The 27,937-nt window shown below is 40.8% G+C and overlaps 1 protein-coding gene across 1 annotated transcript in view; it reads right to left on the bottom strand.

Annotated features, from left to right (window-relative positions):
- Positions 1-27,658, bottom strand: part of raly (RALY heterogeneous nuclear ribonucleoprotein) — a 51,735-nt gene extending 24,077 nt beyond the window's left edge. Inside the window, 8 exon segments of the mRNA XM_071545296.1 lie at positions 16,341-16,375; positions 20,471-20,518; positions 23,667-23,856; positions 25,862-25,981; positions 26,399-26,406; positions 26,590-26,716; positions 26,911-26,965; positions 27,560-27,658. Coding sequence (XP_071401397.1) covers positions 16,341-16,375; positions 20,471-20,518; positions 23,667-23,856; positions 25,862-25,981; positions 26,399-26,406; positions 26,590-26,716; positions 26,911-26,965; positions 27,560-27,658 — 682 coding nt within the window.
- Between the last annotated feature and the right edge of the window lie 279 nt (positions 27,659-27,937).

The following is a 27,937-nucleotide window of genomic DNA, read 5'->3' as shown; positions in this document are numbered from 1 at the left end:
ATATTGCAGAACATGTAATTACAAGAGGCTATTTAATTTAGGGCCAGAGTGACACCTCTTCACTTGATCTATGCAGCTTTGTTTTCGGCTGCAGTTCGACTCACCGTGTGTGAGCGGAGCACTGCCTTCAGTTCACTGGTACGGAATAAGAAGTAAGGGTACAAACCCGCCGACATATTTGAAGTACTCACGCTATCAGCCAAGGTTTCGTGCGGTAAATAAAGGTTTCAAATGCTTGGTGCGATCCAACGGTCGAAGGCTGGACCTCGTGCAACTGAACCAGCAAGTCCAAGCATTTGGAAATACACTCTACCAGTCCACAGTGTGGACCCACCTGACTGAATGTACGTTGTAATGTGGTATATGACGCCAGCTTTCTCCTAATTATGATTGGTTGGAGATTGCCGATGTTGGCTACCTCCTGAGATAACTCCACCCACTTTACATCAAGTATCAGAAAAATGCCGGTTAAATTGATTTTTTGAATTTACTTTACTTTTACTTGAATTTTCATATTTTGTATACAGTTTTATATGCATTCAAGACCACAAATTACATATTTACAAGAAACTATTCATGCGACCTGGTTGCATCGGTAAGTTGCGAGTTGAATGAGGTGCACGATGCATTTCATATGCAATCAAAACCACACACACAACACACTCTGCAATAGTTTAAACTGTTGAAAGGGGGGAACATCATGTTCTACAACAGCAAACATTATGACATCAACATAAAAAGTAAGTAATTCAGCATGTTAAATCTCTTTGCTGTGGCGTAATATTAACATAATGTAAGCTATGACCACAGTTAGCGGTTAAGCTAACGACAGCTAACGTCCACTGCCAAGTTAACTTTCTATACATGAAATAACCTGGAATACGACAATGTTTAATTGTAAAGTTAATCCACAAACTACAAGCTGTTTGCCATCCATTGTTTTTGTTACACAATCAGCTGGTTGTAGTAGTACTACAACTGAAAGTCACATCACATGATATCAACATGTTGATTGACTGTTGCATGAACCTAGTTGCAAAAAGTTGAAAGAAACAGTTTAAACTTGATGCAACCAGATTGCACGCAACTTTTCAGTGTTTCAGTGTAACGCCAACGTTAGTCTCTCTTAAAAACACTGTTGATTTTCTGACTTTTTATCTTCCTCTGTAATATGATACTCGCCATACTATTTTCATTATTTATTTGAATGTATATGTTGATTGTCTTATTTTATGCCTACTGTGCCGCATTGTTTTGTATTTGATCTTTTTTGCTATCTGTTATCTGTTTTTACCTCCGCCAAGGAGGTTATGTTTTTGCTGCCGTTTGTTTGTTTGTCTGTTAGCAGGATTACGGAAAAACTACTGGCCCGATTTTCATGAAACTTCGTGAAAGGGTGTAGCATGGGCCGAGGAAGAACCCATTAAATTTTGGAGTGGAGCGGATCCGGATCCGACTCACGAACAAGCAATAATAGCATGAACCTTGGTGGAGGTCTGCACTCTCCGAATGCCCTTCTAGTTTACTTCTGTTAAGCACTTTGTAACTATGATTTGATAAGTTCTATATAAATAAAGTTATCGTTATTATTATCTTTTTCTTTTGAAGCTGCACACAGAGGCCAGTATCAATCAATCAATCAGTCAATCAATCAGACCTTATTTATATAACACATGGAAGTGAATGCAGCTCAAAGTGCTTCCCAACAGATAAACTGCACAACGCTGCAGCAGTTCCAGAAGCAGAGGTCAGAGCTGCAGGCTGGCCCTCAGCAGCCGGCAGCAGCAGAGACACTGAGCTGTCTCTGACACGGCTGACAACAACAGCATTGCAACACTCTTCAGATTTACGATGTGGGATTCAGACCGGCCCTCTGGTGGATCTGAAGTATCTGCTTACCTTCCCGAGAGGCAGCCAAGCTCCTCTTGTCAGCCACTCATCATCTTAGTCATACGATGCTTATCATGCAGGTATCAGAAACAGGGATTTTTTTTTTTTATCAAGAACCCCACGGAGTTCTATAGAAGCTCGCCGACATATTTGAAGTACTCACGCTATCGGCCAAGGTTTCGTGCAGTAAATAAGTTTCAAATGCTTGGTGCGATCCAGCGGTCGAAGGCTGGACCTCGTGCAACTGAACCAGCAAGTCCAAGCATTTGGAAATACACTCTACCAGTCAACAGTGTGGACCCACCTGACTGAATGTACGTTGTAATGCGGTATATGACCCAGCTTTCTCCTAATTATGATTTGTTGGAGATTGCCGACGTCGGCTACCTCCTGAGAGGTACTTTCCATAAAAATCTTTTCTCACATCAAAACATGTCAGCCACTTTGTATATCGGTAATGGTAAATACAGCAAATACATAGACATTTACTGTACATTTTACATTTTAGACATTCAGCTGACACTCTTATCAACTTACAATGAATTCAACAGCAGAATATTATAAGCTTAATTTCCTAGATTCCCTGCGTTTAAAGCAACCGATAGTAAGAGTCAACATGGGACTGCATGATTATGGCAAAAATGACATTGCCGATTGTTATGATTTTTAATATTGTGATCACAATTATTTGTCTCAGTTTCAGGGAACAAAACAACATGTTTTCACCTTTATACTTTTTTTCAAATGCATGTATTTCCTGAAGTAGCAGCAGGTAGAAACTCTTATTGTGATTCTTATTTACAAAATTCAAATAATAAATAATGACTACAGTACATTATTACTTTGAGGCACTGCTATAACCATAAGGCAAACTTTGCACAGAATATGTACTTCAGATACTTCTGTCGTCATCTGGTTTTAAGAAAATAAAGAAGAGCTAAGGAGAGAGGTAGAGAAGATTTTTCCCCTTCAAGACAAGAGTATGAAAGAGCAAATAGAGGATGAAGAAATGGGAGAACGGGGTGTGATTCATAGAGGACAGGGAAGAGACGAGTTCAACTTATGGGACATGGTTTGACCACAAAGTCCTCTGAGACGCCGGTCACAAGTTCCAACCTTTTTATTTGGTTTATTTACATGTGTTGTAAAGGCCTCTGGCACCCTCTTAGTGCAGACAGAGGAGTCAGCATCATCATCATACAGTATGCACAAGTCATTAAAAATAACAGCAGAGCCTATTTAATATCAGCATGTAGAAATCAGACAGTAACAAGAGAGGAAAAACAGGAAAAGTACACACAAAGAAAGAAGAGGGGGAGAGAAGACAGAGAGAAGGAGGGACGAGGAGAGGAGGGGAAGAGTAAAGGAGTAAATGGCGGTTCAATCGAAGAGAGGAGACACAGGGAAGGAGGAGAAAAGAGAACTAGTGAAAGGAAAGACGGAGCATTCTTAGGAAAATGCTGCAGAAAACGACTCGGCTCAGCCAGTGATTTTGTCTCGTATTCAGAGTCTTCAAGCTTATTTTAGGATAGTTGAGGTCAAGTTACTCTTCAGGCACCGGCAGAGGAGTTTGTTGGTTTCTATAGAGGCTTTGCAGTTGTGTCACAAATCTGCTCTCAGCTGTGTCTCCATGGAGGAACACTGGAGAATAGTCTGTTAATAAAGTGTAAATGTGTATGAAGCAGCTAGAAGCAGAGAGCAGCTGAGTCAGCTTGTTGTGGTGTGGCTGTAGATCCATTCAGTAACGTTCTCAGTAAAAGTGAATAGTGTGATAAGGTGGATTTGTTTCCAAATGTAGGTTACTGTGACACAGTAAACTGTCTTGTCTTTAGCCCTAGTCTCTACTCCAAAACATGAAGAGTTGGAGCTTGAGAAGAGTCAGCTCAGTTAACCTGAACAAACTGTTAGCTAGCTAACTAGCCAGCAAACACACTGATGTTAATATGAACATGCTAACGCTAGCTGCTACTAGGTACATCAGCTAGTAGCCTACTAATCAGATGTAGGCTATTTACAACAAGACAAGTTAGCTAACCAGATATGGCTAGCAAGCTAACAAGTTGACATTAAGATTGCACTTTATTGATCTCCTAGGGGAAATTAGGAACACAATTAACACACAATCCATCAAATGTATTTATTATTTAGTGGCGAAATGATCTGTTAATGCTAAAATGTAAACCTGGTACTAGAGATACATTACAGCTGTTTATGTTATACTGACCTGTCAAATGTTGTATTTTTTTATTGAGTGTTTCAATTGTAAAACCCTGACTGTAAATCAAATTTCTCTTGCAATTAAATTTGTATTGAATATCATGCAGCAGGTAACATTTCCAACCAACAATCATCTGCCAGTGCTGTAAGTAAATTAAACTTCACATAGCCTACTGTAGCTGGAAATAAGCATGATAAATCTCAATACAACATACAACATCCTTGCTAGGCTTGTCATTGTGTTGCAGTGGAAAAAGGTAGGAGGGAAGAGAAGAAGAGATGGGAGGTGGAAGAGAGGTAAGAGAAGAGGAGAAGAAGAGGAGAGGTGACAGGACAAACAACAATGATCAAGGTCTGTTTAAATACCAATCAGATGAATCCTTCCTTCCTTATCTTCACTTCCTCGCTTCTTTCCCTCTGCTCCTTCCTTCATGTGCCGTTTGATTTAACATGCATAGAAGAAGACAGGAGGAAGGAAGGTGGGGAGGAAAAAAACAGCAAGGACGGAAGGTAAGGAATGAAAGGAGGAAACTGAGAAGGGAAAGAGGACAATACAGAAGGAAGAACAGAAGAAAGGAAGGGAGCAGAGAAATGAAAGAAGGATGAAAGGAAGGATAAAAGGAAGGAACAACAAGAACAGAAGGGAAAGGAAAAAATGAAGGAAGTAAAGGAAAACAGAAGAAAGGAAGGGAGGTGGGAAAGGAAGGAATGAAGGAAGGAGTAACAGGAAAGGAAGGGACAAGGGAAAGGACAGAAGGATGACAGGAAGGAAGGAATGAAGGAAGAACAGATGCAAAGGAAGGAAAGAAAAGAGGCAGGAAGGAAAGTAGGAAGGAGGGGAGGATGAAAGGAAGGGAGGGAGTCAAGAAGGAAGGAAGGAAGAGAGGAAGCGCACAAATAAGAAGGTAGCAAGGAAGGAAAGGAGTTGGGAAGGATCCATTTATTGGTACTGAACCAGTCCCTTTAGGATCAGACTGACATGGACAACAACAGTAGCAAAAACCTTCCATGTTTCTTCCTTCACTTCCACCTGTTCTGACAGAACGTTGGAATACGTAGGCAACTTTCTGAGGCAATTCAGATCGGCAATATTGCCTTCAGTCAGAATTAAGACTCAGAAATGGAAGAAAACCATTGGGTCAGTTTACATGCACACAAAACTGTGGTGTTAATCACATGTCATTACACTATGAATAATCAGATTAAGACAGTAGTTTGATTAAATCTACATGGTTTCAAAGTAAACCCATGTAACCTGGTTTACATGGGTTCATTTGATATTCAGGGTAGAAGAATAAGGTGTTTACATGGTCAATTTAAAGATTAAGCAGAAATCTTAAAGGTTAAATGTGCAATGTGTAGCATTTTAAACATTGATATATCATTGTCAAATTAATTGTGATATCTTGGTATAATTACCGTAAACAAATGAGAGCATGGCTCAGACGATTGGTCTCCTCACAGCAGTAGTATTGTTAGTTCTAGTGTTTCTCCACATTAAGACTTCCTGCCCCCTCCCCCTCCCTGAAGTGGATCAACATGTTGGAAGTGATTCCTCCATCTTCCTTTCCCTCCTTCCACCATCTGCTGCCAGACGCTTTCAGCTTTAGCTCAGTTTGCTCTGGAAGAACAGAACCTCTTCCTGTTTTGTGCCGTAAAGCGATCCAGCAGATTTCCCTCCAGATCCACCAGGTGAAGGAGAAACTATGGAGGATGCAGAGCAGAGGCTGAGAGAGGCTGACAGGCTGACCACTGAGGCTATGGTTTGTTTACAGTAATTATACCTATATCTCAATGTGAATGGGGTGATTATTTATTGATGATTTAGTATCCTTAATGAGGCTTTGCTCATACCAATTATGACCTCACACTGATTAAGATAATCAGACAATTGCTATAGTTGGAGTTTTGCTTTAATCAAGTTAAAATTAGCTTGTTACTGCACATGTAAATATACTCAGTGTGGATAAATGCCTCCTCCAGTGACCAATTTAACTTTCCATCTCTACAAGTTTAATAATGATAATAATAATAATAATGATAATAATAATATTCAAGCATTTTATTCATAACACACTCTTCATTAAAAGTAAATCTCTAAATGCTACAGGGAAAGGATAATTAAAAGCAAATTAAACACAAGGGAAAAAGAAAGAAAAAAGCAAGAAACAGGCAGTCATTTTGCCTGTTTCCATTGGCAGCAATCAGTTGTTATTCTTACTTTGTCTTTTGCAATTTTGACAATTTTAATTGCTTTTTAGTTGATGGTTTTCAAGGTCTTGGGTTGAGCAGGTGCAAGTGTCATAAAACCCTGGTTTTCATTCAAAACTAAAATAAAAAAATATGCATGAGTATTCATCTGAAAAAACAAACAAACAAACAAACACAAACTCCCTTGTAGCAACTGATAATAACTGCCGGATAATGTAATAACTTGTCAAAACATAATAAAATGTCACTCTGAATGGGCTGAAAATGTAATAAAACCTGTTGATGTAATAAATTAAAAAAGGATAAAGTATACTAACATAATAACATCACACTATCACATTAACTGGCGCTATCCCATTAACTTCATCAACTTCATAAGGGCTGAACAGTAACATATTTATATCTGATGATGTAACAATACTGACTAATAATGTAATAACTTGATTCATTACATTCTTATTTTTATGAGTTATTACATTATTAGTCAGTTCTATTATTATCATCTGACAAATGTTGCCCCCCTTATAAAGTAATAATGTGATAATGTGATGTCATTACATTCTATACAACAGGTTTAATTACATTTTCAACAAATGTAAGGGGGGCATTTTGTTACACTTTGACCAGTGATTACATCATCCTGCAGTTATTAGCCTACAGTACATTATCAGCCGCTCCAGTCTTTCTGCTTTCTTTATATTTTGTTTTAATTCCAGAAGCACTGCAGTTCTGAGGTTTCTATCCAACACAGCGACCTGCATTGCCTCAGTCTGTTGCCTGTCAGTTGTGTATAAAGTTCTGTAAAGTTCTGTAAAGTAGTGGAATATAAACGGATGAGGTCTGGCTTTCCACACTGTGGCCGCTGTTAGCTGTCACTCATCCAGCCCTGTGTGTGTGTGTGTGTGTGTGTGTGTGTGTATGTGTGAGTGTGTGAAAGTGTGTGTCCATCTGTCTATCGTGTGTGTACTGTATGAATGTATCTATGTCTGCAAATCTGCTCATATTTAGAAGTGTGTGAGACTGTGTGTGTATTCGCTGTGTGTGTGTGTGTGTGTGTGTGTGTGTATGTGTTTGTGTCTGTGTGTGTGTAACTCTAGTCAGTTTATGATGTGTTCTGACAGCTCCCTGCTGTTTTAGTAGTGTTTCTGTGGCTTCGACACAGCGTCAAGTCTGTCTCCATGGTTGTGTCAGTGTGTGTGTGTGTGTGTGTGTCTGTGTGTGGGTGTGTGTGTGTGTGTGTGCGCGCCAGGTTCCCCGCTGTTTGACGGCCTCCCTGTCCTGTTAACCGGTTTCCTGACGATAGATCTCTCTCTCCGCTCTCTCCTCGGTCGGCACTGCCTGAAACACACAAGACAGAGCAGGTTTAAAACGTGTGTGTGTGTGTGTGTGTGTGTGTGTGTGTGTGTGTGTGTGTGTGGCAGTGCAAATTCCTTTGTGTGCGTGTGTATTTGTGGGTCTTTCTTTGCATGTGTGTGTGTGTGTGTGTGCTTGTAAAGGTAATAATTTTGCATGCTCTATTATATTACTATTATATAATTACATTTTTATTTTATTTAATTTAACATTTGACTGTGTCTGTGTGTGTGTGAGAGAGAGAGAGAGAGAGAGAGAGATATACAATGTCCATCTCCACATGGTTCTGCTTTCCTGACATTATCTTCTAAAGCCGAACAACGAACAATAAATATTTCACTGAAAGGCAGAGAGACACAGACAGAGAGAGAGAGAGAGAGAGACAGAGAGAGAGGCAGGCAGACAGAGAGAGAGAGAGAGAGGCAGAGAGAGAGAGACAGGCAGACAGAGAGAGAGAGAGAGACAGGCAGACAGAGAGAAACAGAGAGAGGCAGACAGAGAGAGAGAGTGAGAGAGACAGAGAGAGACAGGGAGAGAGAGAGAGAGGCAGACAGAGGGAGAGAAACAGAAAGAGAGACAGGCAGACAGTGATATTGATCGATCGATCGGAGAGACAGCTTGGAGCTGAAACTCATTCAAATATTCAGAGAATCCGTTTCTGCTTCATTCGTTTTGCTTCGTTGGTCTTGACTGTGATGCATTCTGGGCCGATTCAAACCCAAAGTGTGAAGATCAAACTAACCTGCTGGTTTTAAAATATTTAGATATTATTTTGATTTATATTTATATATTTAAAATATCTTCACACTTTTCCATTCATTTGTCCTCGACTGAAACCACAGTGTGTTTTAGTGTTGGATGGATCTCCGCCGTCTGAAAACAATTATGCTTATGCAATGATGATCATTTGAAAAGGCATAGTTCACTCCAAAACGAAAGCTCAGTCATTATCTGCTCACCTCCATGTCAGTCAAACTCTCTCAACTCCGTCACTAACTGGATTTACTATATAGAGGACATGGATACGACCCTCATTTCATGCTTTCCTTATGTGAGTCTGTTTTAGTTTCCTGGGCCTCTCTCACTTATAAAGGTATACTCGGACTTGGTCTTTAGATCGCTTCTCTAATTGCGCAAACGTTTTACTCCGGCAGCAGTTTGTGTGATGTGATGTCTGTTTCTGCTGCTTTTCATGCACAGGGGTCATAAATCAAACGCGCCCCTCACATAAAACCTCACCTGGACCTCATTTTGTTCCGGGTCCTGACACCTTCCTCAGACTGCGGTGCGCCGGGACAGTTTGACTCACAGGAGGTGAAGCACCGGCGCTGGCGGGTTCGGGTTCGATTCCCACCAAGGATCAAAATGTAACAAAGAGCATTTTGGATAAAACCTTCCACCAAATGGCCGGTGTTACATACATGGCATATGCTTTAGGTTCCCAGCATGCCATGCTTCCTTTTGATGTCCATATTTTACTAGTTATTTATTATACTATTTATGATGTCCTTACATGAAGGCCGCGTAAGATCTGGGTTCGGGTTAACAATACTATAAAGCAAGGAATCTCTGTCTGTATGTGTGTCCCTCGCATATCTCAAGAACCGTTCGTCCGATCTACTTCACACTTGGCGGGTGTATTGCTGGGGACCCGAGGACATGCAGTGTCGAGTGTGAAGTTGTTTGGATGAGCGCTTCTCGAGAAAGCTGCAAGCAGCAATACCGGAGGCCAAGCAAACGGCCCGTTCCGAACAGGCACGTTTTGAACAGTAACTATGAATAATAACTATTCCAATTAGTAAATAGGTTAGCAAGTATTAAAATATTGAATGGAATAGAGTGAACCATGCTTTAAAAGGGAACAGTGAGTGTGTCTGAGCCCAGCAGGTGGTCTGAACCCCATGGGGAATCACTAGCATGCCAATGTATAGAAAATAGAATCAGGAAGACTAGACAAATCTTCTTAATGATGGAGCCCGAGTGTGTTATTCCTTGACTCTCTTGTATTTAATCTGGTTTGGATTTACCCCCAAAATCCTACAGCAGAAAAACAGAGAAAGTCAGCCCCTAAACTTGTTCAACGTAGGTCCCAACTGGAGTAAATGCAGTCCTGACCTGAGAGCTACAGGCTCAGAACCGATCCGTTTACCCACTTTTGGGTCCCGAACAAGAGTGTGAGCGGCCCGGCAGCTACGGATTTCAGCTACGGAGGCCAAAAACCGGTCTGGATCTCCGCTGGAGGAACGCAGCCTCCGTTCATTCATGAGAAACCCGGCGGCTCCATGCTGGGTGCGTGTGATGCTGCGGGTTTGACTCTGGCTCACAACCTCAGCTGTAGATGTACTCACTGTGGACCTGTAGACCGTAGATCGTACTGTAAATTACATAAATCAACAAGCAAGAACGACTCTCAGTTGCTGCACCGGCTGATTAATGCTCCTTGTGCATGAAAAGCCCCAGAAACAGATTAATGATTCTCCACATCAGGGGAAAAGTGAAATTAACCAGACTCTGTTGCCTGTCACAGCCGTTGCACGAACGAGTGCGGTTTAAACAGTGATTTAAAGATCAGGTTGAAATGAATGAGGCCCAGAAGGATGTCTGAAATGGATTCAAATATTTTACAAAAGGAGAGTTTTTTTTTTTTTTACAGGAGAGTTGCTGCTGTAACGCACCGCTGATATTTGTAGAGCTGATGAGAGTGAAGGCAAACAGCTGATACTCACTGCAGCTTGGTGGGAAACTTTACTGCCTGGTTCACAATATGCAAACAGTTTTAATTGCTTGGGACTTGACTTTGACGACTTGAAAAGGTTTCTAAAGTCTTGACTTGAGATCTTGTGTTTGTGTAAATGACTTAGATTGAAAGTAATGAGATTTGTTCCAGCAGATTTGTTTTCTGAATTTGTATGGAATGATTGAATTTATTGAAGTTGAAACTGATTATAGAAATCAAACTCATGATGCTCTTACCTTAAGTTTTTATCCTATTAAAACCATATTGCATTGGAAAGTCCTAGATATTTAGTTTTCTTTAAGATATTAAATTGATACTGGACTCTTGATTTGTTCTGACTTGACTTGCTGTTCTACATTTAGACTTGGGACTTGACGTTAATGACATGAATTTGGTAATGCTGATTTTTTTTCCACAGTATTTAGTGATTTGGAAATGAACTCTTCACCTGGCCATATATCTAGTCATTTGTAATAACATCATGAGTGATTTTAATTCTGCATGAATCTAATTCAGTTGAGTCTTTTGTCCTGTTTGGACAGGATTCATTTTAAAGGGGGAGGTGGGGTAATGTGGTCATTACCGGAGCATCATGGTTGTAATTTTAGTCCAGTCTGAATCTGCAATGTAAGTGATTATTTCTGGAATGTAGAGTCGACTCCAAAAGAGCCGATTCTCGATTCCATCACGTCGATTCTGAGAATTGATTCTACTAATAAACAGAATTAGAGTGGACTCCTGTTGTAATCTCAACCGGACTCAAATTTGTAATTAATTAATTAATCAATTGGACAGTTACTACAAAACTCGTTGAGCTAACCAGACTTTCTAGAACATTTACACCAAGTTTTGTACCATTTTGTGGTAATGTAATAAAGTAGTTTTTTTGTACAACTTAGTCAGAGTCGGAGTTGGAATCGACTCCAAAAAATGTGGAATCCGTAAGTATTACAGACGGCACATCCATGCCAGTAAAGGTTTTGGTCTCCTTTCCCTCCTTTGGTCTCCTTTAGAACAGCGAGTAAAGAAAACTTCAAGTCGAAACTCGTCCGGTCTGAACTGACTGAGGTGGTTGTCGGTCTTGTTTCAGTTCCCACCACAGACAAAGTCATATTTCTACCGCAAAACAACAATAGAGATGCTGAGATCAGACCCAAAGCCTCAACTCTGCTCCAGTTTCAACTGTCTGGCAGCCAGACTGGATTGTTGTCACTGTCAGCTGTGGAAGTTACATGAGACGCAGGGTGTGAGGACAGCAGATCTGTCATTTTGGAGACTGATTATCAGAGGTGGAAAGTAATTAAGTACTTAATTACTAAGTACTGTAGTTAAGTACAGTTTTGAGATTCTGGCTCTTTACTGAGTATTTCCATTTTGTGAGACTTTCTACTTTTCCTCCACTACATTTCAGAGGGAAATCTTGTACTTTTTCCTCCACTACATTTATCTGCCGGCTGGAGTTACTTGTTACTTTGCAGAATAAGGTTTTACATCCAAAACATACGATAAGCTCATAAAACATGTTGCATTGTTAGAGTTTAAACTCCCCAACAGTATATGGAGCAGTTAGACCGACAACATTAAAATACTTCTTACAGGTTAATGCTTCAATAATTTAACTCTCTGACAGAATGACGACTTTTACTTTTCATACTTCTATATTTTTACTTTTACTTTTAACCTGTTCTTCCCGGCTGCCCCCGCCACTGGCTCCATCATTACAAACTCAGGTTGCACGGCCGAGCTTTGTTCAAACCCACAGAACTTTATTTTAAATTTTAGTCAAGATAACAAGTTTTCCAAATACACCAAACATGTCATGCTACATACAGGGAAATGTGTATATAATGATGCACAAACATCTAGATTTTTTCCATTTGATGTAATGGTGCAGCTATAAAAACATGGCGTCTTGAATTTGAATATTTACTTCAATATAAGCAGCTAGAGCTTCAAGAAAGAGTTGGAACGAGCAGATACAGAATATGGATGTGATGTTGTACAGTTAGGAATTTCTTTTTTTTTCTAACTCTTACTTAGGGACTGTTCGTTATTTAGGGGGGGGCAAAACGGGGGAGGAAGGTCAAATCATTTTTTAAGAACTGGGGAGGGACTTATGTTTTTTATTTTGGCTTTAAGGGAAGGACATACAACTTTAAATGGTTGTATTTTGTATTTATTTTAAATACGTTTTTTCTTTTCAAAATACGTGTTTTACCGCTGTATGGTGACGGGACTCACTAAGCTTGGTATCTCCCACCCCTACCTTAACCTCATTGGACCTCACGCCTCACCTTAACCACCCATTGGACGCGGTGCATGCATGACAATAGTGAGTCCCGTATGGTGACCACTGAACTCCGTCTATTTTGAAGTATCATGACGTTTTCTGAGAGACAATCTAAAGCTAGGATAGAGAGCGTGCTTCACCAGAATTTAAGGGTGTCCTTGCAGCATTTATCAGCGAATGACACGCAAGAGAAATTCACTATTTTATTGCAGTCGACAAAAGACAATCAGTTGCGACAAAAAATAATAGCTCTGAGTCGATTGTAAGAGGAGCTGTTGCTCCCAGACTCTGGGCCAGAGGGAGAGAGGAATCTGAGTGGACTATGAATATGCCTTCGAACGATTCTCGTACTTTTTCATCGTGCTTCCACCAAGAATATGATAAAAGAATACGGCATACCCGTGGTGCTGTTCAAGCGGCATACAGGTGAGCAACTTCTAGTGCTGAATGATGACACCGCTTCCATGCAAAGTGTCCTGCTCCATATAGTCCAACGGGACTGTTACGGTTTATTTGGGAAAACGGTCATTAATATGCACATGTCGCTAATGTTGGCTGTGTGCACACTGTGATGTGTGTGTGTGATGTGTAGGCTTATTACATAAGCATTCAGAAAAAACTGTATTGCAAACTGCTATGCCCTGCACACAGAAAAAAAGCAAAAGCCACAAGTGTTTTTCATTTATACTATCAGTGCGTAGTTGGTGCTTTGTGTGCTTATTCAAATGAAGGTTTGTGTGTACTGTATTGACGCAAAAACACTTTTTTTTTTTGCAAGAATTGTTTGCTTTTGCAAGAGATGTATAATGTTTTGCTGGGTGTAAGGTTTTGTGGTTAGTGTGTAGAGTTTTGCAAAAATAGCCTATAGTTTCAAAGATAGTGCCTAAGAAATCAGAAAAAAATGTAAATTTTGTTGGTTTTGTGTGGTAGGAGGAGTGGCTGTCATGCACCCATATTCTGCTGAAGTGCACACACAGCTTGTGTGATGATGCGATTATTTGTAAGGAGGATTTGCATTTTGCTTAAGAAATTAGCTGTTTGTTTTGGTGATAACTCTCACTCCCTCCGTGCTGTTTGCTCATTGCATTGGCTGGACTAGCGTCTTATTTTTGTTTCAGAGCTGGAATTGTCATAGGTAACTTTTGCAGTACTATAGGAGAGGACACAGTAAGTTGGGCTGGTAGTTTCCTTTTTTTTCCCCGACGAGGGAAGGGGGGTGAGAGGGCCGAGGTTTCAGAGTCACGGTTCGTTATCTTTCTGGGTTCTATCATTTGTTTATAAAGCTCAAAACACTAAACTAATAAGCTGCAGTGTATCTGTGCAGCCAGAGGAGTGAACTGCATGAGGTTCACATGTAATGGAGGTGAGGAGTCACAGCGGAGGCATTTCCTAACCTTTGTGAAACAAAATAAATTGGTTGCGATTAGTTTAAGGAGAAAAAGGAAATGGGGGTGATTTTCTACATAAAAGCCTTGAAATTCATAATTAGAAACTGTTGGGAAAGTGTCGATTTCTCGTGCGGCGGCAGCGCTCAGAGATGTTTGTTCCCGTTGCGGCTCATGACAGACCGCCGTGTGTATGAGAACATTTTTTTTTTTTTTTTTCCCAGCAAATGTGAAAAGCGACCGCAGCACTCTCCGGCCCAGATGGCGCGGCTTACAGGTCGTCGATCACATTTCTGCCATCAGAGTTGAAATTGAAACCTGAAGCTAAAGTGTTGGCTATGACCTTTTCATGTGAGCTGAAAAGGCTGTGTCTAATTCCTGGTATTATGACATAACGATGGAGAAATATACTGTTGGTTTGGGAGTTTCTGTTTGTTTCACAACATTTTGTCAGACTGTGTTTCCTCTAAAGAGCCACAGACAAAAGCTGACAGTCTGCTCTGTGAATCTGGGATTTCAGTCTGGGTTCACTGCATTTCTCCTGATTATCTTTATGCTTTGCCTTGACAGAGTGGGAAAGGAAGACAGAGGGAGTGTGTACATCGAGTGTATACATCAGGTGTGCGTATGTGTGTGTGTGAGAGAGGGAGAGAGAGAGAGAGAGCGAGAGTGACAGACATTGGTGCCAGACGTTTGATTCTCTGCCCGAACCCGAGATCGGCCCGGCCCAGCCCGGCCCGTGGGTTGGGGCCGGGTCCGGTGGGAATTTCCCCTCCCTTCCTCAGGCTTGGGCCGGGCCGGTCTCATGGTCAGATAGAACGTCTTTTTTTTATTTTTTATAATTGGGGTGGGGAGTAAGTTATTCGGTGTGATAATCAGAATGTTATATGTAGGCCCCGGATATATATATATATATATATATATATATATATATAGGCATGCGCAAAGGCTGCTCAGGTTTGTGGAACCAACTGAAACAAGTTTTGCTTCAGTGTTGCGCTATTCATTAAGATCCTGTGTGTAATTCTGAACAGATTTCTGTCATTCAAATTTCTCTGTAATCTGCAAAGTCTGATTGTTAATTCCTTGTGTCAATTATGTTTTTATCACCAGTCAGTCAAAGGTTACGATTTGAAATGTAAGTGTCGGGTTTTCTCTGCCTACGGCGCCACTCACTTTGCGAGTTCTTTGCGAGAGGAAGTCGGCTGTTCAGTAAGATCCCGCACGTAATTCTGAACAGATTTCTGTCATTCAAACAACTCGGAATTAGTTTACTTATAAACTTACTAACAACTTAAGAAAATTGCGGTTTTAAACCGAGCTCGGGCCCATAAATGCAGCTAATGGGACGGGCTCAGACAGAACGTGCACTGGCTCGGGTAGGGAGGGCTTGTTTTTTTGGGCCCGATCTAAGGTCTGATTGGTGCCTCCCGTGTGTCAAGGAGTTTCTCTTCTCCTCAGATCTGTTCATCACACTGCAGAAACTGTTTTTCATGTTGTGAGTCTTCAAGTTGAAGCTTCAAGACGTTTGTCTCGCTCCTGATCATGTAACTTCTAAATAAAAATATTCCTTCTAACTTCTTCATGACAGTGTAAAATGTACCTTGTTTGTGACAAAGTAACTTTTACCTTGTCAATGACGATGTAACTTGTTTGTTACTATGTAACCTGTAAGTTGTTTACAACACTGTAACTTGTTCATGACAATGCAACTTGTTTGTAACATTGTAGGCCTAACATTTATCTTGTTCATGACAATGTAACTTGTAACTTGTTTATGAGAATGGAGCTGGTTTCAACAGTTACTTGGAACCAATTCATGAAACACAGAAGTTGAAGCAAATTTTATATTTTGATATTTCTTCAAAGCAGCAAAGCAAGTTAAATGATTTCTCTGTAAATATCTGGCAGTAAGCTCGACTTTGCACTACAACATAAAAACAACACTTACTAAGATAATTAGTTCTTCACACTTAAAAAACCTTTACTATCTCAGTTTCAGGTTCACCATGCTCCCAATTACTTATTATTACTCTTAACTTAAATTGTATCTATTTTATTTTATCTTATTTTACTTTTATTATTTATCTATTTATTTTCTCATTTTGTTAAGCACTGTGTATTGCAATCTTGCACAAAAGGTGTAATATAAATATTGAAAAGTTTAATTGATTGATGATCTTCTCTGTAAAAGCAGCAGGATGCCACAGTGATGAGGCAGACTGGCTTTAGTGTGTTAAGGAAGACTGACCCTGACCTCTGACCTCTGACCCTGATCTCCCTGGAGTCTCCCTGCAGGGACCAGTAAAGTCACAGAAACAGAAACAGCTCATGTGTTTGAGTCTTGCATGGCGTGATAAAGCTGGACTCAGATCCTCCGCTGCAGGAACCCGGTCTGCTCTGCAGCCATGAAGACGCCCAGCTGTTTGTTTTTTCCTTCAGTCTTCTGCTAATTTCATGCCAAAGCAATTTCCCTATTTGTTTACCTCAGATGATCAGATTTACAGATACAGACTGACAGCGTCATGTTTCCTAAACTCCATGAGCCCCTTTCTAAACCTCCGGCTCCATCTGTTTCAAAGTGCGTCTCATTGGAAAAGCCTGGCTGGACCATTACACAAATATACGTCCGTGTTCTTGTTTAAGATCCATTTTAAAAAGTCTGCAGTCAGGGTTTGTTCGGTGCGTTCTTTTCCTGACAGTTTCAGGGAGGCAGAGACTCTTAATGCAACGGACTGAAGATCCATTTACTCAGCAGAATTCACACGTCGTCACACGACAGGAGAACACACATCTGGGTTCTCTGCCTCGTAGATAAATCTCTTTATGACGGTGAGGCGGCGGCCACACTGACACATCCCAAAACAGATAGAATTATTGCTGATAGATGTGAGTGTGTTGGGTGGTTCTGAGCGTCAACATGGCGGCGAGGCAGAAGAACAAACAGAGTCTACAGTATAAATTCAATAAGAAGACTGAGCTGAAAACCTCCAGTCATCCGAACGCTCTACCAGGCTTTCTCCGTTCTATCTTCGTTTCGGTCGGACCTTCGTCTCCGTGTTCTAAAACAAACGTAGGAACGTCTCTGATTGGCTGAACGGACGCTGAAGAATCCGTCCGTCCAGAAAAAGTTCAGCTGGTTGAACTTTCTGTCAAAACGGATGGAGATCTGACAGACGGAGCGTCATCAGACAACAGACATCTGTCAGTGGAGATTAAAGTGGATACAGACAACTTTTCAACTTTCCCCCCGTTGTCCCCCCGTAGCGTTTCCAAGTGGTATTGTTATTTGCGCAACCGGATCGCAACACGGCTAACGCTACCGCTACCAATAGCTACCGGGGAAAACTATCCTATTCCTCTTTTGGTTGCGCAATGGATGACGCACTTCCTTTGTGCCGTAAATCGAGCCTTCATTCTCCCGGGAGATCGTACCCGGTGGCAGACAGAATTGCATAGTGAAAGCGAGGCTTATAGGGAACCAATCTAAACGCCGATGGTGTCATTATTCTATAGACATTACACTGTGCAATCAACATTTACTTCATAATGATAAGTTAAAGCAAAAAAGTTGTCTATAGGGTCTTTAACTGAAATGAACAGAAACGACAGACAGACGGATCGCCCAAGATGACACATTCTCTAGCATTTTAAAAATAAATCACGTTGTTGTATTAAGCAGTGCTTCTATGTATGAAATATGCTATAAGCTGTGTTTACAGTTCAGTTGCTAACGTTGGCTAGCAAACCAGTTAGCCTAATGTTCCTGTATTCTACATGGAAGAGATGAAGGCAGCTGATCAACTAGAGTACCAGAGACTGAAATCACATTCAAATAAACTGATCTTTCATTAATAAGCTGATCATTATTTAGGTTTATATAAACTACCAGTCCACAGTCCGGACCCACCTGACTGAATGTTCTGTGTTCTTCATCCTCTTAAAGCCATTTAGATCTAAAGGCTTCTGCTTAAATGCTTGAAATGTGTTTCTTAGAGAAATACAAATAGTGAAGTTGATCCTATGTATGAATTTATTTCCAAAGCCTTTGCCTTTCCATCAAGGCAAAGGGCGGCTACCTTAAAGAATCTAAATATAAGATAGATTTGATTTGTTTAACACTTTTTTGGTTGCTGCATAATTCCATTTGTGTTATTTCATAGTTTTGATGTCTTTACTGTTATTCTAAAATGTGGAAAATAGTAAAAATAAAGAAAAATGTGTGTGTCCAAACTTTTGACTGGTAGTGTATGTCACAATCTACTTATTATTGTCCCTGTTCTCAGTTTTTCTATCCTGTTCTATAGTTTCTGTCCTGTTGTATGAATAAACTTGGTTCTTATCTCACTCTAGTCTCTGCTAGTGGACAGCGAGTTAAATTTGCTCTTTTTGGTTTGTGTCAGTGGATGTTTTTCTACTTTCACTCTCCTCTCCAAAGGCTTTTCCTGTCTGCTCACATCAGGTCTGAAGCCCTGACGCTGCACAGCCGCCTCGCATTAACACCGCAATTATTACAGAATGAGTTTCTTCTTTGAAATGATACATCAACAATTTAAAAAACACTGACACTTGTTCGATCACTGCTGGCAGGAATGTAAAGAACATGGTGGGTTCAAGTCAGAGTCACCAGTCTTCTTCAGACTTTTGTCTTGAAAGCAGCTCTGGTTTTCATCTGTGGTTTTGAAACATCGACCCATTAATTTTGGTTGGAGGAATTCTTCCAAACAGGGTACATATATATTTATATTTATGGGCCGGGCAATGCCAATGTTGTTATTATTATTCTGCATCTTCCTACGAGGAAATCTGCCTTCCCATGCATGAAAATAAACAAAACTTTGCCAAACTTCCTCAACTGGCATTGTGGGCTAATAGTCCTGATGGTGGCGCTACAGCAACCGTCTAAAGTCCCAAGGCCCAAGTGAGCAGAAGTGTTCAGATGTTTCGAGCTGGCAGGAATTATGAAGATATAGTAAAAAGTGGCAGCGCACACAACTCCAAATCTTAAACAATGTATCGGCTGCACGGTTGTAGCAAGGATCAAAACAAACGGAACACCGGCACTCCCAGAAAATTAATCTTCTAATTTATTATGGGAAAAAAACGAAAGTGTTTCAGCTAGAAGCCATCATCAGCGTAGGAATTATGAAGTCCATCACTCTGTTTTTCTCAAAAACTGTAAAACTAGTTAAACCTATCTCCTCCCACATGTTTTGCTCAATTGACCCCAAACTTGCTACACTGCATCTTCAGTGCAGTACTGCATCTGCAACGATCCAGCCAGATTTTTGAATTATCAAAAATTAAGCCCACAGTGCATCAAAATGTTTTACTGTAAACAGCTACTGCAAATTCTCGCTAAATAAATCTCCAATGTTCATGAAAATAAATGACAAAATTTTGATGTCATGGTAGATGTAGTGTGTAAAATTTCATAATTTTATCTCAAAAACAGAATTTTTGACAACATTTTGAATTCTGCCCTCATGTAAACTATTGCAGTCAATGGAAATAGAGCGTCTTTAAACATCAGTTTTTCACTTATGGAGCAATCAATCTTTGTAAAAATAAATTACAGACATCTCTATGTTATCTAGTTGAAGTACGCAAATTCTCATAATTTTGTCTTGAATGCTGAATTTTTGACACTAGATGGGATTAGCAACAGATGTTTTAATGATAATTATGGTCCGGGCGGTTCTGCTGATGGACCCTCATGTATTTCTCATTCGTCCTCTTCTTCTTCTTCCTACTCCTCCTTTTCTTCATCTTTCTCCTCTTTTTCTTCCTCTTCCTCCTCAAAATGCCCGGCCCTGACACTGCTGTGCAGCAGCTATAATTATTTATTTATATTTATAGCACTTTAGAATAAACCCATTTTAATGCGAAAGTAAATCTAACTTTAACATGGAGGCCAATTAAGACCCAGAATTAAAAGCTGAAAGAGCGTAGAGGACAGGAGGAATAAATCTGTGTGCACAAGTGTGTGTATGTGTGTGTGTGTGTGTGTGTCTGCCATCACACTGAGGGGACCTCAGCTCAATAAAAACCAGCCCTTTGACTTGGTCTTGTTAAAGCTGTGGATGTTTTTCCAGCCAGTGTGTATATTTACCGAGGTGTGCATGTGTATTTACGTGTGTGTGTGTGTGTGTGTGTGTTATTTTCCCCCTGGGCTGGTGTGAATTTTCCCACTACATTAAAGGATTACACTGGGAGTTGGGTCCAGTATGATGATGACCAGATCATCAAAACTCTGCCCGCTGCACATGCTAACACCATTTACAGTATATTCAGTAATCACAGGCGAATGTGTCTCAGCCAATCAGAAGCGAGGACCGGGTGTTTCTGTCTCTTCGAGGTGATTTCACATCAGGAGGAAACACTCACCTCTCATGGGTGAATGCAGTCCATCTCTGGTGATAGGCGACTGTTCTCCTGAGAAAACCACAGAAGAAGAGGTGGAGAGTCAGAACACACACACACACACACACACACACCCTCCGATTACCTCTCTACAGTTACAGCCACATAAGAAGGCTGGACCGCTGACTAATTTTATACAAATTTAGAGAAGAAATTCTCCATAGGCTTCTGTGTATTTTTTAGCTAATTTTTCTTTTAACTTGTGACTTTTTGTCCTTAACAGTTCAAAAATTCACCCATCTGGGATTTCTTTTGTCCAAAATCTACACAGAGTACTCCATTCTATCCATCAAAGATGAGAAAACATCAAAGATGACAGTCTATTCCTTGTGTGGCTGCTATTTAGAGTCTACTTTCTGATATTTCAAAGATACACTGCAAAAAATCTCCATCTTAACAAGTCATTTAGTCTATTATTGAGTCCTAAAATCATAATTTTCTTAAAATAAGTGAAATAATCTGTTAATGGGATTTGATAATTTCACTTGTTTCCAATACAAATCAACTTGTTTCAAGAATTCTGTAGAATCAAGTGTAATTTTCTTGACAGCAGTGCAGTGATCTGCCTTATTCTGACTGGTTTCAACAGACTGACTCTCATTTCTAGAAAACTCCTGACACAAGTGAAGCTGCATTGGAGACAAGTGGAGTCATCTCTCTTCACTGCAGAATGTTTCTCTTGGTTTAAGAAAAATTTGATTTGAAGGCTGAATATGAGACTAAATGACTCGTTAAGATGGACGTTTTGTTAAACCTTCACCCTCCATGTGGAAATTAGAGTTGGGCGATTGGACAAATACATCAGGGATCATCAGGGTTACTAATAATTAATCAAGTCTAGGAGAGATGAAAGCATGGATGAGTGTCTCAGCATCTTTTAGCTAAATTCTGCAGGTGACAAAAGGCGTTTTTTGTAATACTGTTAATGTGTGTTTCAAATGAAAGGTCAGGATCGAACATAACACCAAGATTCTTAATGAGGGGAGATACTCTGGAACCATCAAAATTAAGAGAGAAATCATTATACAGAGGTCTCTGCTTGTTTGGACCAAGAGTGATCTGGAAGTTTGATGTCATCCAGCCTTTGACTGCAGATAAGCATGTCTCTAAGTTTTGTACTTGTAAGTGATTTTTAAGTTCGATGGAGATGTATAATTGCGTATCATCCGCGTAGGAATGAAAGCCACATTTATGAATAAGATTGCTGAGAGGCAGCATGTAAATGGAAAAGAAAACTGGGCCAAGGACGGAACCCTGTGGTACACCATAATTGACCATAACGGGATCTGAAGTGCAGTTGATGTGAACAAAATGAAATCTATTAGACAGATATGCTCTGAACCGTGACACAGCAGCTCCAGTGATGCCAACATGATTCTCCGGACCAGGCAGGATTATACGTCGCGGTCGGCAGTGTTGAAAGACACCGAGGCCGAGGAGAACCAGAACTGAAGTCAGACCAGAATCAGCAGCAGGCAGCAGGTCGTTCACCACCTCGGTGAAGGCGGCTTCAGTGCTGTGAAATTGCCTGAGTTATGTTTCCTACTGTAAGATTCAACTCCTGGGTCAGTTAATGAAGTCAAGATGGACTGGAGAAAACCAAAAAGTTGGATTTTTCTCAGCTGTTGTCCACCAAGGGGCGCTGCACTGTTGCTCTGTCAAAACTGTCTCCCATAGGAATGAATGGACTTTATGCGTACCATAACAGAACATAACGGAACAGGCAATTCTTCACTTTAGCCTTTAACTAGCTCTGACTTTCCTGATACAGGCCTGAAACTATTTTTTTTTTTTTTTTTGCACTTGCTTCACACTTATGCACTGCTGCACTTCTTTTAAAATGTTGTATTTTACTTGATTTTATGCATTCTATGTACTCTATTTCTTAACTTTATTTGTATTATTATTCAGTGGGTTTTATTTTCCATCTTATGTTATGCTCATTCTATGTCTATTTTCATGCATGCAATTTCTTGTAAACCACTTGGAGCTGCATTTCTTGTATGAAAGGTGCTATACAAATAAAGTTTCTTATTATTATTATTATTATTATTAATTGTGAACAAGATGTAATACTATAAACTATAGAATTTAAATAGTAAAAATGTCCCCTTCCTTGTGCATTTAATGGGGCAGTAACTAGCCCAAGCTGACGCCCTCTGTCTGCGACCAGGAGGAACTGCAACAACATCGACAAGTCTCTGAAACACCAGACCCCCCCCCCCCCCACACACACACACACACACACACTAGTGATGCGCGGATTGGCCCTGACGCCACCCGAATCCGCATAAATCATCCACCCGCCACCCACCCGAACAAATTATTTTCTACGATTTTCTACCCGCATGGACATTTCACTCCACCTCTATAGTGCCTTTTAAATTATGTCGAGCAGCACAAGCTTTCTATGTGATTTCTTTATTGTGTCTTCCTTGTATTGATGTGTGAGTGTTTTCTTAACGATTTACTTTAAAGATTACAGAGGCTGCTTTCAGTAATTAAACGTTTCCATGGTGATCTGTGCCTTTGCAATACAGTTTCATGTTTATGCTGCGGTCCCGTTTCTCTCTTGTGTAATAGAAATAATTACACAGCGTCTCTCTTAATGGGGAGACACACTTATCGTTTCTGCCGCGGTGGGATCGCTGCAGGTATTTAATGAACTCAGAAATTTTTTTTTTTTATGCGCACCCGATCACACATTACCATTATTTCTCAGTGGGATATATGTAAGCGTGATGGTATGGTAACATATTACACTGAAGTAGGCTGGGTTTAAATAAACATTTCTTTAAGTTCTTCTTTTTTGGTAAAATGAAAATGGCAACAGGTATTAATATTTTCCTCATTAATGATGTATTATTTCACCCATCCGCTATTAATCAGTATGTTAATTTTTATTACCCGACCCACCCGATCCGGTGCCCACGGATATAACTGCAATCCGCGCATCACTAACACACACACATCCACTTTAACTACGGTGGCCTGTAACTGACACAAACAATAAAGTCTCTCACACAAATAGCTGCTCTTTCTGACTCATACACACATTCCCTCTCTCTTTCTCACTCACAAATACACCACGTCTGAACACACACACACACACACACACACACACACACACTCTCTCTGTGTCACACATACACACACACACCATGTGGTCGTGGGCGTCGTCCTCTGTGTGTGTTCTTCCTCCAGCGCCTCCTCCTCCTCCTCTTCCTCCTCCTCCTCTTCCTCGGCCTCGCTGTTCTGTCTCTGCTCCTCCTCCTCCTCCTGCTCCGAGCTCGACTCCTCCTCCTCCTGCCACGCCTCCTCGCTCTTACACTCCTCCGCCTTCCTCAGCTCTGCACACACACACACACACACACGTAAGCACATACATGACTGTAACTGAATTACTTTCATAATCAGAGGAGGTAAAAGTAGAAGGCAAACTGATGTAATGCCACCTAGATGTGTGTGTGTGTGTGTGTGTGTGTGTGTGTGTGTTACAATGATGGGTCCAACAGTAAAATAAGCTTCAATTCCAAGATCACCAACATTACAAGCAACCAATAGTAAAGAGGTCAAAGGTCAGAGATCACAGCATTCAGACAGTAGTGTATGATTTAAAAAAAAAAAAAAAAAAGCAAGGCTGGAAGTAACTAATTACATTTACTCACATTACTGTAACTGAGTCGCTTTTTTGTGTACTTGTACTTTTTTGAGTATTTGTAATTTTACTCTTACTTCAGTCCATCTCTCCTGCAGTTTTGTCCTTCAGTCCATTTTAAATCCATCCATCACAGAACAGATTGTGTGTCTCTCCATCAGCAACAGAAACTGGATCAACGTAAACTGACAAACTGTGGATCCATTCACAGTGAGAAGAGGAATCTGACTTTACTTTTATTTTATAATTTCAATTTTTTTTTATTCTAAGTTCTCTATTTTAAAGAGGAACTCACTCACTCTGAGGAAATGAGACACTTTTTAGTTTTACTGAAGTAGATTTTTACACCAGTACTTTTACTTCTACTTAAAGCTGGGCTCAGATTACAGGAGTTTTAAAATCCTTACCGATTTTGATATCGGGTTGCATCACGTACATAAGGAGAAACTTAACCGATTTTCTGCTCTCAAATTGCAAACAAGCTCACACTACAAGTTCAGAACATGACGGTGCATCACACACTACAAGATATTATTAAGATTATCTTGCCTGACGGAGCTTCTGTACGCGACAACTCACGTGACCATGGAGAGGCAGGAGACAGATGTTTACAGACATGGAGGCGGAAAAGCTGCTTTGGTGTGTTCAGTAATTTGCCAAAGAAAAGTGAAAGGCCAGACGAGTTTGGATGAGGAAATGTTTGGAGAGACAGATATAAAGCCGGCTGTCCGCTCCGGAGGACCGGAGGTGAGAAACCGTCAGTTTTAATATAACGTATACGTTTGGTACGCTATCGCTAGCCTAGTGCTAAAAGTGCTAAAAGGTTTACCGTTGGTAGGCAACACCGTCAGCTGTCCCGGCCGGGATGTTAAAGTTGTATTGTCCAGTGTCGAAAGGCATAATGAAGTGACGTCGCCGTGCAGATACTCGCAAATATCAAACAGGTTAGAACTTATCGGGGCGGCTCCGATGCGTCTTCTAACGGTTCGGGAGGGTTCAGATCTGATCTGTACTCAGCTCACATCACCAGATCTTCCGCGCCGAACTTCGGTTTCGACCAAGACTCAGATCCAGATTTCTCCTTCGATTGTCGGGAGCGGCGAATCGGGGATAAATCGGCCAAAAACTCCTGTAATCTGAGCCCGGCATAAGTCAAAAGTAATAGTAACAGAACTTGTACTGCTTTCTCCCCCACTGAGGTGAGACGTGAGCTCAGTCTGTGCCTCAGCAGCAGTGAAGCTGTGGTCAGGGAACAGGGACCCGTCTGTCTGTCCCGACGCTCCAAACCACAGCAGACAGCCACACAGCAGATGTCACAAACATTCCTCCGCCTCTCTCTGCATGTTGTTTTCTATTGTTTTTACTGTAATTAGACTTTTCAGTGCAGAAACCAAACAACATGGTTTTACGTGACTTTGGTCGCATTTTGCTTTGTATGCGTGTTGTTTTCTGTCTGCGGTGTGTGAGGTCATGCTGTGTGGGAACTAGTCTGTTGTTACTGTTATTTTTCTTTTTAGCGCATTTTTTTTTTTAAATAGTAGAAAAGTGAAAACCTGTGGCATCTACTGCAGACAACATGATTTAAAAAATGCAGTTTAAGTCTGCTTGATCTAACTGAGACTGTTACCTCTTTGCTCACTGAGTTCTGAACTTCTCAACTTGTGCGTGTGTGTGTGTGTGTGTGTGTGTGTGAAAACCTGTGGCGGTGATGTGTGTGTCTTCTGTGATCTGCTCCAGTCTTCCCAGTAAGGCCTCGATGTTGGCTTTAATCTGAGTCAACTCCGACTTGATCGCCTGAAGCTCTGTACCTTTCACTGCTGGAAGAGAGAGAGAGAGAGAGAGATTAGTGTGAATGTTAATCTGACTCAGCTCTCATTTAATAGCCTGCAAGGAGAGGGAGAGAGAGAGAGAGAGAGAGAGAGAGAGAGAGAGAGAGAGAGAGAGAGAGAGAGAGATAGTCCATACCTTTTCATACTTTCATTCATATAATTCAGACAGATGTTTTACATTTCAGAATTGAATCACCTGGACATTTACAAGCTGTGCAGAAATGTCCCTCCTGGACCTTTAAGAGGTTACATAATAATAATAATAATAATAATCTTTATTTGTATAGCACCTTTCTTAACAAGGTTACAAGGTGCTTGTACAAGTAAAAAAATAGAATAAAATACAGATGAAATGCAGTTAAAAAACATTAAAACAACATAATGCAAATACACAACACCAATAACCCGTGGTACTAAAACAATAAGAGAAAACAATTATAAACAATTATACACAAGCAACAAACATCGAAGAACTGGAATTGTATGTAGATTGTAACTACAAATGCACCAAGCTGCTGCCTTAAGAGATTAAAAAAGCCTTTTTATAAAAATGGGTTTTTAAAAGAGATTTAAAAGTAGTTACTGAGCTAGCTAACCTGAGATCCTCAGGCAGGCTGTTCCAGAGTCTGGGGGCTTGGATAGCAAAGGCCCGGTCACCCTTGGTCACCAACCTAGACTTAGGTACAACCAGTAGAGCCATATCAGAGGACCTCAGGTTACGACCTGGCACATATGGGATTAAGAGCTCAGTAAGGTAGCTAGGTGCCAGGCCATGAAGAGCTTTAAAAGTTAACAATAAAATCTTAAAATCAATTCTAAATTTGACAGGCAGCCAGTGAAGTGCAGCTAAAACCGGAGTGATGTGTTCAAATCTTCTTGTACCAGTAATAAGTCTAGCAGCCGCATTCTGCACCAACTGCAGGCGATGTAGTGAGCTTTGGCTGAGACAGGAGTAAAGGGCGTTGCAGTAGTCTAAATGAGAAGAGACGAGGGCATTAACAACTCTATTGAGATCTTGACTAGATAAAAAGGATCTTATTTGAGAAATGTTTCTCAGGTGCAGGAAGCAAGATTGAACAACCCTCTTTACTTGGGCATCAAAGCAAAGATGGAGTCAAATAAAACACCCAGGTTTTTTGCAACCGGTTTCACATTATCTGACAGAGAGCCAAGACTGCCTTGTATATGGGATCTGGAACTGAGAGGGCCGAACAGGAGAATCTCTGATTTATCTGTGTTTAGTTGAAGGAAGTTCTGGGACATCCAACAGTGTATATCAGCTAGGCAGGCCTTAAGGGAAGCTAGACAACTGGAGTTGGAGGTTTTGAGTGGGACATAAAGCTGCGTGTCGTCTGCATAACAGTGGAATTGGATGTTATGCTTATGGATGACATGACCTAGGGGGAGCATATAAATTGAAAATAATAAAGGGCCAAGGATAGACCCTTGCGGAACACCACAAGTGAGCTGGGCAGACGAGGAGGAGGCATTACCAACAACAACGGAGAGGGTTCTATCTGAGAGGTAGGAACACAGCAGTTGGAGAGCGGTGCCGCCAAGACCTACCCAAGATTCTAAGCGATTCAACAGTATGGTGTGGTCCACCGTGTCAAACGCTGCGCTTAAATCAAGAAGGACCAGGATCGAAGAGTCACCAGCATCCATAGTCATGAGTAGGTCGTTGGTGACCTTAATCAGGGCAGTCTCAGTACTGTGGAGGGCTGGTGGGACCAACTGTTTCAAGTACCTCCTTTAGGAGAGATGTGGGAATAGTGTCTAATTGGCCGGACGAGGATTTCATTTGAGATATGGTTTTGGTGAGAGCTGATAGAGTAGTGGGTTCAAACTGACTAAGTGAATCTGGAATGTTGGGTGGAATTAAAACATCAAGGGGGGTTGGTGTGATCTGGGGCCGAATATTCTCTACTTTGTTAAGGAAGAATT

Source organism: Centroberyx affinis, unplaced genomic scaffold (genome assembly GCF_046629955.1).
Source record: "Centroberyx affinis isolate AG114_WGS23_722 - 3 ecotype Tasmania unplaced genomic scaffold, CSIRO-AGI_Caff_v1 ptg004850l_1, whole genome shotgun sequence".
Taxonomy (NCBI): domain Eukaryota; kingdom Metazoa; phylum Chordata; class Actinopteri; order Beryciformes; family Berycidae; genus Centroberyx; species Centroberyx affinis.
Note: the sequence above shows the minus strand (reverse complement) of the source record. Positions and strands in the feature narration are given on the sequence as shown.